The sequence below is a fragment of the Cupressus sempervirens genome, chromosome 9 (genome assembly GCF_028749045.1).
Source record: "Cupressus sempervirens isolate cs-2001-9-10 chromosome 9, ASM2874904v1, whole genome shotgun sequence".
Lineage (NCBI taxonomy): Eukaryota > Viridiplantae > Streptophyta > Pinopsida > Cupressales > Cupressaceae > Cupressus > Cupressus sempervirens.
Genome location: NC_143126.1, coordinates 572,870,762 through 572,886,667, shown reverse-complemented (window position 1 = coordinate 572,886,667; position 15,906 = coordinate 572,870,762). Strand labels below are relative to the sequence as shown.

At 36.7% G+C, this 15,906-nt stretch overlaps 2 protein-coding genes across 2 annotated transcripts in view; one reads left to right on the top strand and one right to left on the bottom strand.

Moving 5' to 3' along the window:
* LOC149539958 (carotenoid 9,10(9',10')-cleavage dioxygenase-like) overlaps window positions 1–15,906 on the top strand; it is a 118,656-nt gene that overhangs the window by 61,383 nt on the left and 41,367 nt on the right. The window contains exons 7-13 of the mRNA XM_089801179.1: window positions 10,260–10,370; window positions 10,495–10,679; window positions 10,993–11,128; window positions 11,454–11,571; window positions 11,780–11,881; window positions 12,119–12,370; window positions 12,548–12,659. Of these exons, the coding sequence (XP_089657305.1) occupies window positions 10,260–10,370; window positions 10,495–10,679; window positions 10,993–11,128; window positions 11,454–11,571; window positions 11,780–11,881; window positions 12,119–12,370; window positions 12,548–12,659 (1,016 nt within the window). The remainder of the gene's footprint in view (window positions 1–10,259; window positions 10,371–10,494; window positions 10,680–10,992; window positions 11,129–11,453; window positions 11,572–11,779; window positions 11,882–12,118; window positions 12,371–12,547; window positions 12,660–15,906) is intronic.
* LOC149539960 (uncharacterized) lies at window positions 14,358–15,691 on the bottom strand. The gene is made up of 3 exons (XM_089801181.1): window positions 15,501–15,691; window positions 15,188–15,375; window positions 14,358–15,081 (listed from the first exon to the last, which is right to left on the bottom strand). Exons 1-3 carry the CDS (start codon window positions 15,668–15,670, stop codon window positions 14,804–14,806), a joined length of 636 nt encoding a protein of 211 aa, XP_089657307.1. The 5' UTR covers window positions 15,671–15,691; the 3' UTR covers window positions 14,358–14,803.

The following is a 15,906-nucleotide window of genomic DNA, read 5'->3' as shown; positions in this document are numbered from 1 at the left end:
ATGCAACCAGGCAAAAGGAGAGAGCTTGTCCTGAGAAGTAGGACATTCCAATTGATAATTGGACTACTTATAAAATGGGATCCAACCAAGTGTTGAGGAGATGTGTGAAGGAAGAAGTTCCAAGTGTTTTGAGTGAGGCACACAAGGGCTTTAGTGAAGACCACATGGGACTAAACACCACAACTCGGAAGGTATTGCTGTTGGGCTTGTGGTGGCCTACATTACACAATAATGCTCGAGAATGGGTCATGGGGTGCGACACATGCCAAAGGGATGAGAAACCATTGAAGAGGATTTCAAGCCTCTGAACCCCTCCCATGCAGAAGAGCTATTTGAAGGATGAGACTAGATTTTATTAGTCCAAAGGTGTCGATATATTGTTGTGGTCATAGAGTACTTAACAAAGTTGGTGGAAGCACGAGCCTTACCTAAAATTCCGCTTTGAGCATGACCAAGTTCATTAATGAACAAATCATTGCTCGGTAGGATATTTCCATCCAATTGACAAGCAACCTTGGAGGGCTCTTTGTAAATCATGTCATTAAAATACTCATGACAAAGTTTAAAATATTCCACTCGTAGTCAAGCCCTTACTAGCCAAGATAAAACAGGCAAGTAGAAGCAACCAACAAGATATTGGTGTCAGTGATTTACAAGTCATACAGAGTTGAATAGGAGGATTGGGAGAAGTTGTTGGCACAATGGGCTTACATACAACATCTAAGGTGACAACTGGCCAAACATTGTTCCAATTGATGTACGACCAAGGAGCAATTGTACTAGCCCAATTCATGGTAATGAGTTTGAGGATAGTAGTTAAGAATTGGGTTTGTGACATGGAAAGCTTGAGGGAGGGGTTGTTTGCCTTGATTAAGTTGGATGAATGAGCGATTGAGGCGGTCAAGCAACGTTGGAAATTATGACATGGCAAACATTTTAGGTGCATGGGATTCACTTCGGCATAGTTGGTATTGAAGTACAATGGTTGCAATGAGATAAAATTGGGAAAATTCAAAGTATGTTGGCTCAGTCCCTATAGTGTTGTGGTAAATGGAGAGAATGGAGCCATAATATTGTTAATGCTAGATGGCTAACCAGTTTAGGAGTTAATGAATGGGTTGAAGTTAAAATTATATCATGAACGAAGGCACCAAAACAACTCAGTTTAGATAAAAAAGCTCCACCGAACCAATGAAGGTAAGTAAATTAATGAAAAGGAAATTTAAAAAGAAAAAGTTAAAAAAGAGAAAGAAATTGGGAACTCTCTTGTACAGTGGCTATTGTACGACAAGTTATGGTTGTACGGTGATCATTGTATGATGCAATGCTGCCCACCATATGGTCAAAGAAAGGGGAGACCATTCAACATTAGAAAAATGTTGGCATACAACACATAAGAGCCTCATCATTGAAGAGAAGCATCAAAACTGAACAAAAGATAGATATTGTACCGCAAGGCTAAAACATATGCATGTCAAAGATAAATTGGAGACTGTACAACGAGGTTAAGGAGGAAAAGTAGATCATCATACAACAGAGATAGAAGATTGATGGTCATATGAAAATAAGGGAAAGTGAAGGGTGACGGGAAATTTTTTATATCACACACTATAAGCACCACACAACAACATCCTGTAAGGAGAATCACAAAATTTGCAGAAGGAGAGGGTACCACATGATGTGGGAGAAGGAAGAGACAACATTAGGGTCATATGAAGCATAGAACATTAGAGATAGCATACGAGCATATGGTGATCTTTTGTAAGGCTAGCTAATATTTGGGATCTCTCCACTTAGTAAAATCAGTAACCTCAACTGCCTCAAGAGGGGTCAAAATATAGATACATTGATGTGGATATTCTTGAAGATTTGTTACAAACAAGCGGGAGCAGTATAGAGACCATTGTCCAAACACCAAAGGCAAAGCTTAGATGGGAAAGATAAGAGTTAAATGACAAGGGAGAAGTTTGGAATATTACTGTATGGAACCATATAGATAGGATGCACCATACAACATTACTAGAGGGACATTGTCCTGGCTAGAAAACCAACGTACACTTTAATCCAAATATACTTCTCAATACAACTATATGGAGGGATTTGTATGCCCTAACAAAATTATATTGAGATCATACTTAATTGATTTGGCAAAATGACAAATTGGTTGTTGATGGACCCAAGAATAGAAAGAAAATTGGAGAAAGCCATGAGAACGGTTATCAAGGTCATAGTCTGGAAGCTATTCAACTGGGATAAACAAAGAAAAGAGAACATTGTCATTTGGAGTGAAAATTGCCAACAAAATGAATATTGGGAAGACGACCACATGGAAGAAAGTAAGGTCAAAAGTCTAGGCTTTGAGGGAAGAGGTAATAGTGCAAACAATCACATTTAAGGGGTTTACGATGTGGAGTGTAAGACATGGTGGCAGGAAATCCCATAACCACCCTATTATACAAAATCTTAGGTGTGTACATATGCATTGGGCTATCCAGATGCTAGTGTTTTTTGTTCAACAATTTTAGGAAAGTTGAGAGCAGTGATCAAAACCTATGATAGACATAAATCAGTTTTTGAGTACTTGAGATGTGAGCTTGCAAATTTTTTTTCAATTGTGGAGTTAGCTCGCATATTTGGCATTCTAGGGCCACAAGGTACAAAGATTGATAAGACGGTGAAAAAGATTACTGCCAAACAAAAAAAAGTTACATAAAGATGGTTTGCCGAGATTTGAGAAAGGTGAAATGGGAGTTGGTGTTGAAGGCAAGCAAGAGCCATGGGTTGAAAAAAAATCTTTTGTTGTAGTTGGTGAGTGGAGGTGCTTGATGGATGTCATAAAGAGTCAACTCATAGGCTTCGATCGAGCCTTAAATATTGCACTCCCATAGATTACTTTCATGAATGGGTTAAGGAATGACATAGTCTATGACTAGGCGTTAGTGTTGGCTGATAAGATGGAAAAATTTGTGACCCTCTAGCATTAGACCTTTTATACACCACATTATGCCACAACTCTTAGAGGCCACACAAACACAAGTGCCTTTACACCTACTGGAATTGACCTATTATATGCCACATTATGCCATTGGGCTATTCTTGGAGGCCACATGGACACAAGTGCATTCACACCTATTGGAGTTACAACCACAAGCCTGCATGAAGCCCTCTCACCCGCCCATCCTTAATTGGACACACCTAGACACTTTGGTCATGAGCAATAATGATCAGTTTGGTAAAAGACACAAGCAACATGTACTTGTCTCCGAGAAAGAGTCAAAGAAAGATGATAGGGGGAGTGATAACAATGACAAGGAGTTAGGGGATATCTCGAGGACTAGTAGAGGCAATTTTTGTGTTGTGATCCAACGTGAAAGTGGCTAGGTTGATGGGCATGTGGTGGATGTATAGTGGCCAGGCTTTATAGGAGACACACCTTCAGGTTGTGTCACCCCTTTAATAGTATCATATGTTTTGGTACCATATTAGTCTTGGGCAACCCTACACCCTTGGGTGTTACGTCTTCACAAAGGAGAGTTGTTTTTGCACTAACACTTATTAATGAGGCCAACTTGTTGGCCCCTCCTACTTCGTTTGGTATGATAGTGCTAGTTGTTCCTATACTTGGATATGGGCAATGAAGGGCCCCAGTTACTTTCACTCGTAGTGCAAGTACGGATATGAGAGTTGTGCCCCCAACAACAATGACAAGACCAGAGCCTGTAGCAGTAGAAAAAACAACAATTGAACCACAGGTAGGAGAGATAGTGGCTTCCATGGAGGAGTTGGTAGATGCTTTGGAGATGTCGAGAGAGGAGGTAGTTAAGGTGGTAGTAAAGTCAAAGATCCTTGCAAAAGAAACCATAGATTCACGGCATACTTGCTTCTAGCTTACTCCTATGGCACTTGTCAGACCTCTTGTTCTCGCATTGCAGGCAATGAAAGATTGTTGATCTTGAGGATAGAAGGACACAACCCAAAGAGATGGAGTTGGATATTCCTCAAGAGGAGATGAATGGGCGAGGTGTGGAGTCTGAGAGTAGGGCTCCCTAGTTGTTTTGGTAGGTGGTACCTTACACGCAGGGTAAGTTGGGTGTCATAGAGTAGGTTGTAGTAGAGATAGAGGCTAGTGCATGACAAATAACAGCCTCATTACACATGAAGGATTTTGGGATGGTAGATCAGGATGTAGAGCACTTGTTGGAGTTCGGTACAGGGAAATGTGCCTAGGACTTCTAGAGATGTTTTTAGTCTCAAGGATGGCATGCTATAAAGACCCTAGAGATGATAGAGGAATGGGGGGTCTTGGAACTCATTGGAGAGAATAGGACCCATGTTTTGCTTGAGCAGGTATTCTGCTTGATGTACTATCAGCTTTGGAGGGCCCAACACCTAGGAGCAGAGGTTGAGGTTGAGCGAGTGGGTGACATGATAGCTCGAGAGCAGCTCGCCACTTGGTTAGAAATGGTGGAGGAAGAGTTAGTACAACAAAAGTTTCAAATGATAGCTTTTTAGGCACATTATGGGTCGAGGTGATTGCTTTGGAGGAGCAACATCGAGATCAAGTTGCAGTAATAAAGATTCATCTTATGACAACTATGGAGGAGGTGGACAAGAAAAATAAGGAGATTCAGAAAGCAACATTCATGGTGAGACAGATCTAGGACATAGAACTTAACAAGCTCATGAGTTGAGGGGGCAATTTCCATCATCTGCACTATAGTTGGAAAAATCTCACTTAGCAATAACTTGCCAAGCTCCCAAAAGTTTATTTGAAAAAAAATCAGCCAATTTAAAAAAGAAACTCAGGAACCTAAAATAACTGCAAAAATTTAATTAAAAATACTTTTTTTTTGCAAATTTCAATGAGAAGATGCATTTAATGAGTTAATTAAAGAGAACACAAGAAATGAGCATAGTTTAGATATATATAAATGCATAGTGGGTACAAAATTGCATTCTCATGCAGAATGCTAATGGCTGAAAGAAAAATAGTAAATAGTTTCTGTCAAATTAGAAGTAAATACTATATGGTAAATACATCAATACAATCACATCTTCCTTTTCCCAGATCTACTAGCAAAAAAGAGAGGGGGTCTAGTCCTCGAAGAGGTGCCCCGCATTGGGAGTGGGCATAAGCTACGTGACCGTGAAGCTTCTAAACGTTGAAATGAAAAAAAATGATTTTTTTGCCTATATTGTTGGTTTGTGCGCGCAGGTGAGTCGCAAGTAAAAACTTGCTGAATTCTCTGCCATTAATCGACGAGTTTTTGCAAGGAGGTGATTTTTTGAAATGGCAATTTTTGGCTAATCTCAGAGTAGTCGGCGATTATGCCAACTATGATCTACATCACCACTGACACCTTCCTCGTTAGGGACACTCTCTCAGCACCCATTCCCTTCTTGATTTCTTTCTGTATGGTTGTATTAGTCCCCATTTTGTTGTGTGTCATCCAAAGACTACTTTCTTTTAGGGGGGATGATGTTGTTGAGTAATTAGTTTTGTTAGTATTTGTTGAGGGGTAGGAAGTTGGATGACAATTGCCAATGGTTGGCACTCGCAGCCCTCGACACCTCTATATATGTTTATGCACTTATTGTTCATTTTTAGGTACCTGCAAGAGATCTCATTAATATCTACCTATGTTGGTTTTGTTGTTTCTTTTCCCAAATTATATTTGCGTGGATGGTTCTATGCTACGTAGTTTCAAAAGCTGATTTGTTTCTTGAGAGATGTTATTGTTCATATTGAGAGAGGCTACACATTTTATCAGAAGTAAAAAGGCCACCTTCAGATATTGAATCGCCTCAGCCCGAGTCTTTGTATGTCTTCTTTCATTGAATGTTCAAGCTTTAACCGTATTATGTTCTTGTGGCTTCATATCATGTTCACACTGTGTCTTATTATCGTGTGGGTTGTGATATGAGGTGGCATCGTGTTTCATCATTTATGATTTTTGTTATGTGTATATCGAGTAACTCTTTCTATCACCGTTGAAGTCTCTTTAATTTAGGGGAAGCCTTGTCTTCATTTGCTCACAGCAAGAGAAAGGCAATTGTTGTGACGTTATATGAAGAGTTGTTAATTGTTCTTTTTTGAAGATGTTTGCACATATATTATTCACTGTTTTTCCCTTTTGTATGGCTTATTAAGAAATGATTAACGTGTAATTGTATTATTTGAAGTGAAGCAATCTCTATATAAGATATACTCATTGTATATGGTCAATGCTTGATCAATTCTTAGTGTATTTATTGTATTTGGGAAACAAGAAGTTCATATATATTATAGATGCAGAGTAGGTGTTGCTCAATCTGTTAAAAGGACATTCGTTTGTACTTTGTTAAGAGTTAACAATCACTGGTTAGATTGCTACTCTGATTAAACTCGAGAGATTTGTGTTTCAACAAAAAGAATTTTTTCTGGGTGTGGCTAAGTTTTCCCCTTGAGTACTAGGGTTTTCCAGGGTAAATAATTATGTCAATCTGTATGTGTTCTTAGATATCTGATTTTTGTATCAGTACTATTATAGTTATGAATACACTATCATGGTATCCGAGCCAGATTTAAAGAAAAGATCCAGAACTAGGACTGTAGCCTTGAAATATTCAAATTTAGGCAATTTTATTTTGAGATTGCTTGAGGGCATACCGAACGTTTTGCACCATCTAGTAAAGGGAAGTTGCTGTCATTAGTGTCCAGGTGTCATTCATTATGATATTCTTTAAGGAGATGTTCGATAGTATTCATTATGAGAGATAGTATGCATGCAGTGCGATAATCATTGTATGAATGTTATTCTGTGAATTGTTCAATATTGTGAAAAGATATAGCCGTGTATTGATCTTTATGTATGTCCTTGCTGAGATCTTTCTTGAGGAAGATTAGACAATAAAGAGATAAGTATTTAATGATTATACCTTTGAATATTGATTATGAATTTTTGTTATAATAGTGGGAATAGTGTATGCTTTTAGCATTGATCTATAGATTTCTCTTCATGATAGGTTGATTCTATGAATTATTATTAATCTCTCTTCGTTGCAGGATGGATCAAGAAGCAATAAGATGATGAGAGATTACATGCAAAGTCATGCAGGCTGTAGAAATGAACATGGGGACACAACTTGTAGCCATGGGACTGAATGATGATTACACAAATTCATTAAAGAGAAAGATCCTATATAGGTTGTCTTTATGATTAGTTTCTTTGTAAAGAGGAAGAAATGACATTCAGAGGGATATTATGTGGCAAAGGGAGAGTGCAAAAGCTCCTTGCTTGATCAAACATTGGAGTCAATTAATTTAATATATTCACTTTGTGAGTATGTTGCCCCTCTTGAGAGGGAGTCTCAGCTGCAAGGGAGTCTTAACATTTAGATGATTTTTATGTGCTTTAATGAGCTCTTTTGTGTGAGGGAGAAGTTCAAGGTGCAATTCTTTGTTAATTAGTTATTCTTTGTGAGAAGTTTAAGATTCAATCACTTGTTAATGACTTCTCTGCGAGAGAGGTTCTAAGTGCAATCCCTTGTTAATGAGTTATTCTTTGTGAGATGAGTTCGAGGTGAAATCCCTTGTTAATGCATTCTTCTCTATGAGAGAAGTTTGAGATGAAAAAACTTTGTTCCACCCTTTGGGAGTAGTTATGGTGGATGTCGTGTGAGAGACTCCATGACTTAGTTTTCTGTTCTTTCACCCTCTGCAAGTATCCATGGTGAATATTATGCTGAGATGACAATATTATGTTGAGAACATCTGTGATGAGACTTTGTTATTGACACTTTTTTTTTGTAGCTTCATTATGCTTGTTGGGATGAGACACACTATGACATATGAGTGATCTCTATCTTGTTAAGAGGGAGTGTTAATGTTTAGGTAGCTGCAAGGGATGTCATTCATACCTTTGTTGGTTTTATTGTGTCTTTTCCCAAAGTATATTTGTGTGAATGGTTCTCTGCTATGTATTCCCAGAACCTTATTTATTTCTTCATTTCAATATTGAGAGAGGATTTGTATTTTATCAGAAGTAAAATGACCTCCTTCAGATATTGATTCCACTCAGCCAGAGTCTTCATATGTCTTCTTTAATTGAATGTTCAAGCTGTAACTGTTTTATGTTTGTGCAGCTTCATATTATGTTCACTTTGTGTCTTATTATTGTGCACGTTGTGATATGAGGTGGCATTGTGTTTCTTCATTTATGATTTCTGTAATGTGTATATCGAATGACTTCCTGTCACCATTGGTGTCTCTTCAGTTTACGGGAATCCTTGTCTTTGATTGCTCATGGCAAGAGAAATGCAATTGTTGTGACAGTTATGAAGAGCTGTTAACTGTTCTTTTATAGGAGATCTTCGCACATATATTATTCACTGTTTGTTCCTTTTGTATGGCTGATTGAGATATGATTAATGTGTAATGGTATTAATACAAATGAAGCAATCTCTGTATCAGATATACTCTTTGTATATGGTCAATGCTTGATCAATTCTTAGTGTGTTATTTATTGTATCTTGGATACAAGAAGTTCATGTATATTATAGATGCAGAGCAGGCGTTGCTTAATCTGTTAAAAGGACATCCATCTGTAGATTGTTAAGAGTTAACAAACACTGGTTAGATTGTTGCTCTGATTAAGCTTGAGAGCTTTGTATTTGTTTCTGAATATTCAATAAAGAGAATCTTTTCTGTGTCTGGCTGGGTTTTTTCCCTAGAGTAGGAGGGTTTTCCTAGGGTAAATAATTGTGTCAAACTGATGATATTTGTGTCAATACTGTTCTGGTTTTGAAAACATTAACACTTATCTCCAAGATATGTCGTTGTCGTTGTGATGAATTAGAAGTAAGGCTGATGTCATTCTGAGATACATTATAAGCATTTATGAGGTTAATGGATATGAATATGTGAGTTATCTTATATTACATCAGTTCTGTTACATTTACTTTACATTCTCATATTTGTTTAACTTACCCAACGTGGAAAACAGTAATACTTCCGAAAATGAACAACGTGATTATACAGGAATTAACAGATTGAGTGTGACAGCACTCCCATTATTGAGAAATTGATTCTGTCCAAATTCAACTTCAAATATGCATAATTATTTATTTAAGGGCGTACACTTTAATGAGATACCTGTTAATTTCCAACTTTAACCTCTTTAAAGTTAATGATTGAACTTTTTAGTTCATTACCATGTCCATGTGGAAGGAAGCATGGGAAAGGGGTGGGGGGGAGGACAGAATGGGTACATGAAGGTAAGAGGGAGGTTAGGCAGGGGAGAACAGGGGAAGTTAGGTATGGGGAAGGGAGGGAAGGGCTGAGGATGGAAGGGAAAAAGGGAGTGGGTAGGAAGAGGAAACATGAGAGGCAGGGAGTGACAGAGAGAGGAAGAACATGTCAATATAATTTTCATTTAATCCACTAGTGCTGTCTTTCCTTTTAATTTATCTATGTTTAAAATCTTATATCTTGGGTTCAAATCTCATGATCGATTTGGGGAACAAACTATACTTTTGCAGTTTATCTACTAAGAATGCTACCTTACGAATTGAAGGAACAACTATATTGAAGGAAGAATGGTTATTATCTAGGAAATTTCTAGAGCAAGTCATCTAGATTCTTGTTTTTTAACCATTATAAGTTGCAAGAAGACTGAATAATATTTACCTTACAAATAAATTAAGTATAACAATAGAATGATTATAGTTCCAATATGAGAGCATATATTTTTATTAGAGATGTCAATAATCCCTCGACTAAGTTGAGATAAATCACCAAAAAACTGCCTGGTTATGTGCAATTGATCTAAAAGCAAGCACTGAGATATGATCCTTAACAAATATTCCACCTGCAGACCGTTGCTGCAGGAATTTAAATCAAGCTGGGAATTTTGTTTTTTAAAAAGCTACCCAGTATTCAACTTAGCTATCTTATACGTCCTCTATAAAAATATAAAATATAAAATTCCTTTAAAATTGAGGGGATGAATTCGGCTCGTCTAAGTTAAAAGAAATTTGAAATTTGAAACTAATGACCAGTAAATGCTAGAGGCTTGCAAATCATTATAGATTTTTAATGTTTTGATTTGTTTATCATTTATATTATTCAATTATAAGTACTTTAATTGTGTTTCGCATATATTGAAGCATTTCCATCTTTTATTACATATTGAAGCATTTCCATCTTTTATTACAAACTTTAGGACATACAATGCTGGTTAAGGATATGGACAAAATTGCTCATCTTCCATTTCTAACAGATGTGCTAAGAGTCCTCGAAGATGGGGATCTACAGACACTTGGGCTGATGGATTATGATAAAAGATTAACTCACTCTTTTACAGCACATCCAAAGGTTGACCCTGTTACTGGTAAGTAAAGATAAACATGAGCAATGTATGGCTACTCTAATTCTGAACAATAGTATGTATGAAATATGATAACTTAATGGCAGATGGAACTTCTTTTGATCCTGTGGTTTTAATGGAATTACAGGAGAGATGTTTACGTTTGGCTACCAATTCACTGCTCCATATGTTACATACCATGTTATCACTAAGGAAGGTTACATGCTTGATCCAGTTCCAATAACGATTCCAGAACCTGTCATGATGCATGATTTTGCAATAACTCAGAACTATGCAATTTTCATGGATCTCCCTTTATATTTTCACCCCAAGGTGACTAAACCTTTGAACATTTTAGTTTCAATTTATTTTCATGTCAGATAACAGTTAAGATGGCGTATGACATTTTAAAAATGCCCCGCTTCAAGGGAACCAACAAAAAGTATTGCAAGGAAGGAAAGCCACATTTGATGAATGGAATTTCATCATTAGAAGTATCTCCTAGACGATTTTTTTATCAAATTTCAAAACTGCCTGTTTAGGAATGCTTCCCTGTATGTTGCTGAACTAATATAATTCATATGAAGTTCAGATTCACGTGTTAATGATTTAAACTATTAGTCTTTAACTTGTGTTTCTTCTACAGAATATGATGAAAGGAAAGTTTATTCTTACATTTGATCAAACCAAGAAAGCCCGGTTTGGAGTGCTTCCCCGATATGCAAAAGATGATCTTCAAATGTGTTGGTTTGAGCTTCCTAACTGCTACATTTTTCACAATGGTAACAACTAAACATTGACAGCCTGAATGATCCTCGTGTTAAGTTGTTATGGTTGCATAAAGCTACAAAATGATTATTTTACAAAATCATCTATAGCATTTCTTCTTTCTTTTGCCATTATCCTTGAATCTGCTACAATATTTAACTCTATCTGGCCACATGATTATATCAAAACTACGAATTTGATTTTATAGATGCTTAGAAGAATTATATTTAATTCTATTTGGGCACTTAATTATATCAAAACTATGAATTTGATTTTATAGTTGCTTAGAAGATTATGATTTTAATCATGCTGTTTGTATGCTTGTTTCAATTGTTTCAGCCAATGCATGGGAGGAGGGTGATGAAATTATTCTTTACACATGTCGCCTATTGGATTTAGATCTTGAAATGGCTGCAGGGCCTTTGAAAGAAAATCTGAAAAACTATGTAAATGAATTGTATGTTGTTCATTCTCTTCAGTGGTCATTGAATGAAAGATTTACAAGTATCATTTGATGCTTATAGGCCATTTTTTCCTGAAAGTTAAGATAATTCTACAAACCTGTGGCGTCTGAATATGGACAGATTAAAGTTTTGCACTTGTATGCAGTAAGACATATTGGAAAAATACAATGTAGATATTCATTTTTTATTGTTGTGGGTCAGCTATGAAATGCGATTCAACCTAAAGACTGGAGATGCTTCACAGAAGAAGCTTTCTGAATCTGCTGTAGATTTTCCACGTATCAATGAAAATTACATTGGGAGGTAAAGATGCAGTAAAATTGCACCTACAGAAGGCTGGAAAACCATGTAGATTTCTCTTTTATTTCTGCATATTCATGAATATTTACCTTTTGAGGTTTTCATTGTTGCCCAATTAATGTTTATTTTCTTTCTCTGGTCAAAGAATTCTGGTGGAGTCTTTTGATATTTCTATATAAATCCCATCATTAAAAGAAAGTTTGTTAATTTTTTTCTTTTGTATTTTGGTCATTCATATAGGAAGCAACGTTTTGTGTATGGAACCATATTAGATTCATTGGCAAAGGTGAAAGGTGTTGCTAAGTTTGATCTCGAAGCTGAACCAGAAGTGGGTAAAAAACAAATTGAGGTTGGAGGCAATGTGAAGGGCATCTTTCAGTTTGGGCCAGGAAGATTTGGTTCTGAAGCAATCTTTGTGCCAAGGGAATCTGGTGTGGAGTTAGATGAAGATGACGGTTATTTGATATGCTTTGTTCATGATGAGAACACTGGGTATGTGCAGTTCCCATATAATTGCGATGAAGATAATTTACAGGCTTTGTATTATTTGATTGACACAGCGGGAGCTGAAGATACAGACATTTTGTTTGCAAAGATGTGAACAGCTTTACAGCTAGAATCACTATCATGTGAATGGTTTGCTAATCAAAATAATTGTAATGAGAACAGGAAATCAGAAGTTAATGTGATTGATGCGAGAACGATGTCTCCTAAGGCCATAGCAATTGTTCCACTTCCAGCAAGGGTACCATATGGGTTCCATGCTTTCTTTGTGACAGAGGTAGGCACAGAATCATAGTATTGAATGTTTTTTTTCTTTATCACACATTTTATATATACTTATTTAGCATTTTAGTAGGTTTATGTACTACAAGGACAACTTTAAATTTGCTTGCATCTAGTGGACACACACAAAAAGAAAATAATGGCTATGCTTTTTAGTAAATTCAATAATTTTAGTTCTTGCCTCCCAGTTCTTAGCTCAAAATTTGAAATCTAATTGTCATGTGCCTTTCAATCGATTGTTTCTTGTAAATGAACGGGCCTTGTGATTTCAATTTATACCCGTGTTAATTTTTGCATGAAGTATTATCTTTTCATGTTTCTATCTACGTCATGTCTATATAGTATATAGCATTGAAAGGAAACAAACACAACTTTCCAATTTATCTAGGATAAATGAATATTTAAAGCCAATGATTCAAAATTAACGTAGACAAAAATATGAGACAGTTATAGCACTATATGTTGTTTCCAAAATAATTTATGTTCCTGGTTTCAACTGTGGTGAGGATAACTCTACTCAATCTTCTAAAATGCAACTCAATAGTCAAATCTGTCACTGATGATCTCTGACAAGTGGCCTGATATCCTTCTTTCTGCTATAGGTCAAATCTATGCCTACAAAACACATCTCTGTGCCAACAGAAATGAACCTGTCTTATGGATCCAATCTGTGTACATGGAATTGACTTGTGCAATTTTTGAAGCAAAAGGGACTAACCTCAAATCTCAATGATGAAAGCTTAACAAGCAGAAAACAGAAACCAAGATTGTCTCGTTTATAAAGCTCATATTTTGACAACAAGAAATATGATTTATTCTATTGAATTTGCATCATGTAACACAAACAAATGAGATTATTTTTTCATTACAAAACAATGATACAAACACCCTTTCTATATTACTATTCCATCAAACATATTCCCATTCTCTCCTATTTCTCTGTCCCTAAATCTGCCTCCTGGCGCACTGTAATTTTTCTCTTATGCTGCCCCTCTCATCCCACAACCTCACCCTTTTCTCCTAGACCGGTATTGGTTTATTTTAATATGCAGCCTCTATTACATTTCTGTTCCCTGGCCCTTGACATTTATTTTCTTTGACACTGCCAATCAATTCAAAAATTTTCTCCTATTCAAGTGTGATGTTTATCTTTACACATTCTCCAGCAGTACAAGTTTTATTTTTGCTTTTTTAAAATGCCGACCACACATTCTTTTGAAGCAGATGGTCACTTAGGCTAAGGAAAACTTTATGGAGGATCAAATAGAAATCTCTGTTTCAGGTGGCCCAAATGTCAAGAGTACATTACTCCTGATATCCCAGGAAGTCTGAATATACTCATAGCTGGCCAATGCCACAGAAATCAAATTGATTGACCTGAAATACTTGCACAATGATTGACATGTTTGTGTTCATTGACGTAAAAATCGCCTGAGGAGATTAATCGCCTAGGCCTGAAAAAGTTTAATCGGGAAAAATCGGGAAAAATCGGGGAAAAAATCGGGAACTAAAAAACCACTAAATTTTAATAAAAAATTACAAAATTCAATGTTTTTTTGCATCTAATGACTTAATTACTAACAATACATAAGAAACAATCATGTTTAGATATATATCAATGCAAAAAGAGTTATTAATCGGTAAATTACTAACAAGTAAGTAGTGACAAGTTGTAAATTACTAACAACTAACAAGTTCACAACACATGAGAAGTATTCTCATAAATAAAGTGTCAAATGTAAAGAGTTCAAATAAGCACATCAACATGACTACAAATAAGTACAAATGTCAAATACAGGACTACATCTTCCTCTTCCCAGTCACTTTACTAGTGAGTGCGGGAGAGGGTAAAGCTCTAGAACTAGAACCTCGCAGGGTTTGTGCCTGTGTCTGTGTCTGTGCCAATGCAGGAGATGGTGTAGCTATAGAACTAGATGTCGGTAGCTCCACATTCGTTGCGCGCAAGATGTCAAGGTCCTCTACAGTAAGCTCAATGTCATCATCCTCATCATTGCCCTCCTCGATGTCATCCAAATCGATGTCATATCCAGTTCCACCCCCTTCCTCCTCCGCAGCCTCCTCCGTGGCCTCCGTCTCCAAATTGGAGATGTCCTCCTGTGTAAATAAGGGAGCCTGCTCCTATGCCGTCCAATCATAATAAGGATCTATCTCATCCAAATCGATTGGTCCAGGAGGATCTTGTTGCGCCTTTTTCATGCGCAATTTAAGATTATATTGCACATAGACCATGTCATTCATCCTCTTTTGGGACAACATGTTTCTCTTTTTTGTGTGGATGGCCTCAAACAAACTCCAGTTGCGCTCACAATGTGATGCGCTACAAGGCTGTGATAGGATTCTGAGAGCAAATTTTGCAAGATTTGGAGTGCTTGCACCCCAAGTGGTCCACCAAGCCACTGCATCACAAAAATTGTACAAGTTAGAAAATACTAATAGAGAACAAAAAGTGAAACATAAATATTAATTTAGCATTTGAGATTCAAAAGTTTGCAAATGTATTACCTGGGGTTTGTGTAAGCCTTGCTGTCTTGCAGAGAGAAGTGGAGAACACCTTGCCCCCTGCTGAAGTGAAGATCTCCTGCTCAGCAATGATTTTATCTCTTGTTTCCTTGCTGGTTACCATCTTTTTGACGCACTCACTTAGGCCTCTGATGACCTCTCCATCAGGATTTGCATATGTACCATCAGCCCTAAAACCAAAAACCAAAAACAAATAAGTCTTGCAATTTTAGTACACACCCAACACCCTACGAAAGCAAAATGAACTCAAGTCTTCGTTAACTTAAATTTGAGTAAGAATGAGCTTACAGTATACCTAAAACGTGGGTTGAGGAAATATCCTGCTACATGAATGGGTTGGTGAAGCTGATTATTCCACCTTCTATCAATGATCTGCCAAATGGGTTCATATTTGATGCTTTCCCCCTTGTAGTAATTTTTGACAGATTCTTTGGCCTTGTCCATGGCCTCATATAGTTCACCCATTGGCGTTTGGTCTCCATCAACCAAACGCAGAACTCTGACTAAAGGCTCAGACACTTGTAATATAAATTTGAAATTAGTTGACAAGTTACAAAATTATTATTTACTTGAGTTACAAACTTAGTATGTTATAAAGTTGTAAAGTGTAAACTAAAACTTAAAGTTTTGTAGTTACCTTTACTATTTCATCAGCCTTATCTTCAAAATATTTATCAAACACAATCCGCACAACATTCTCT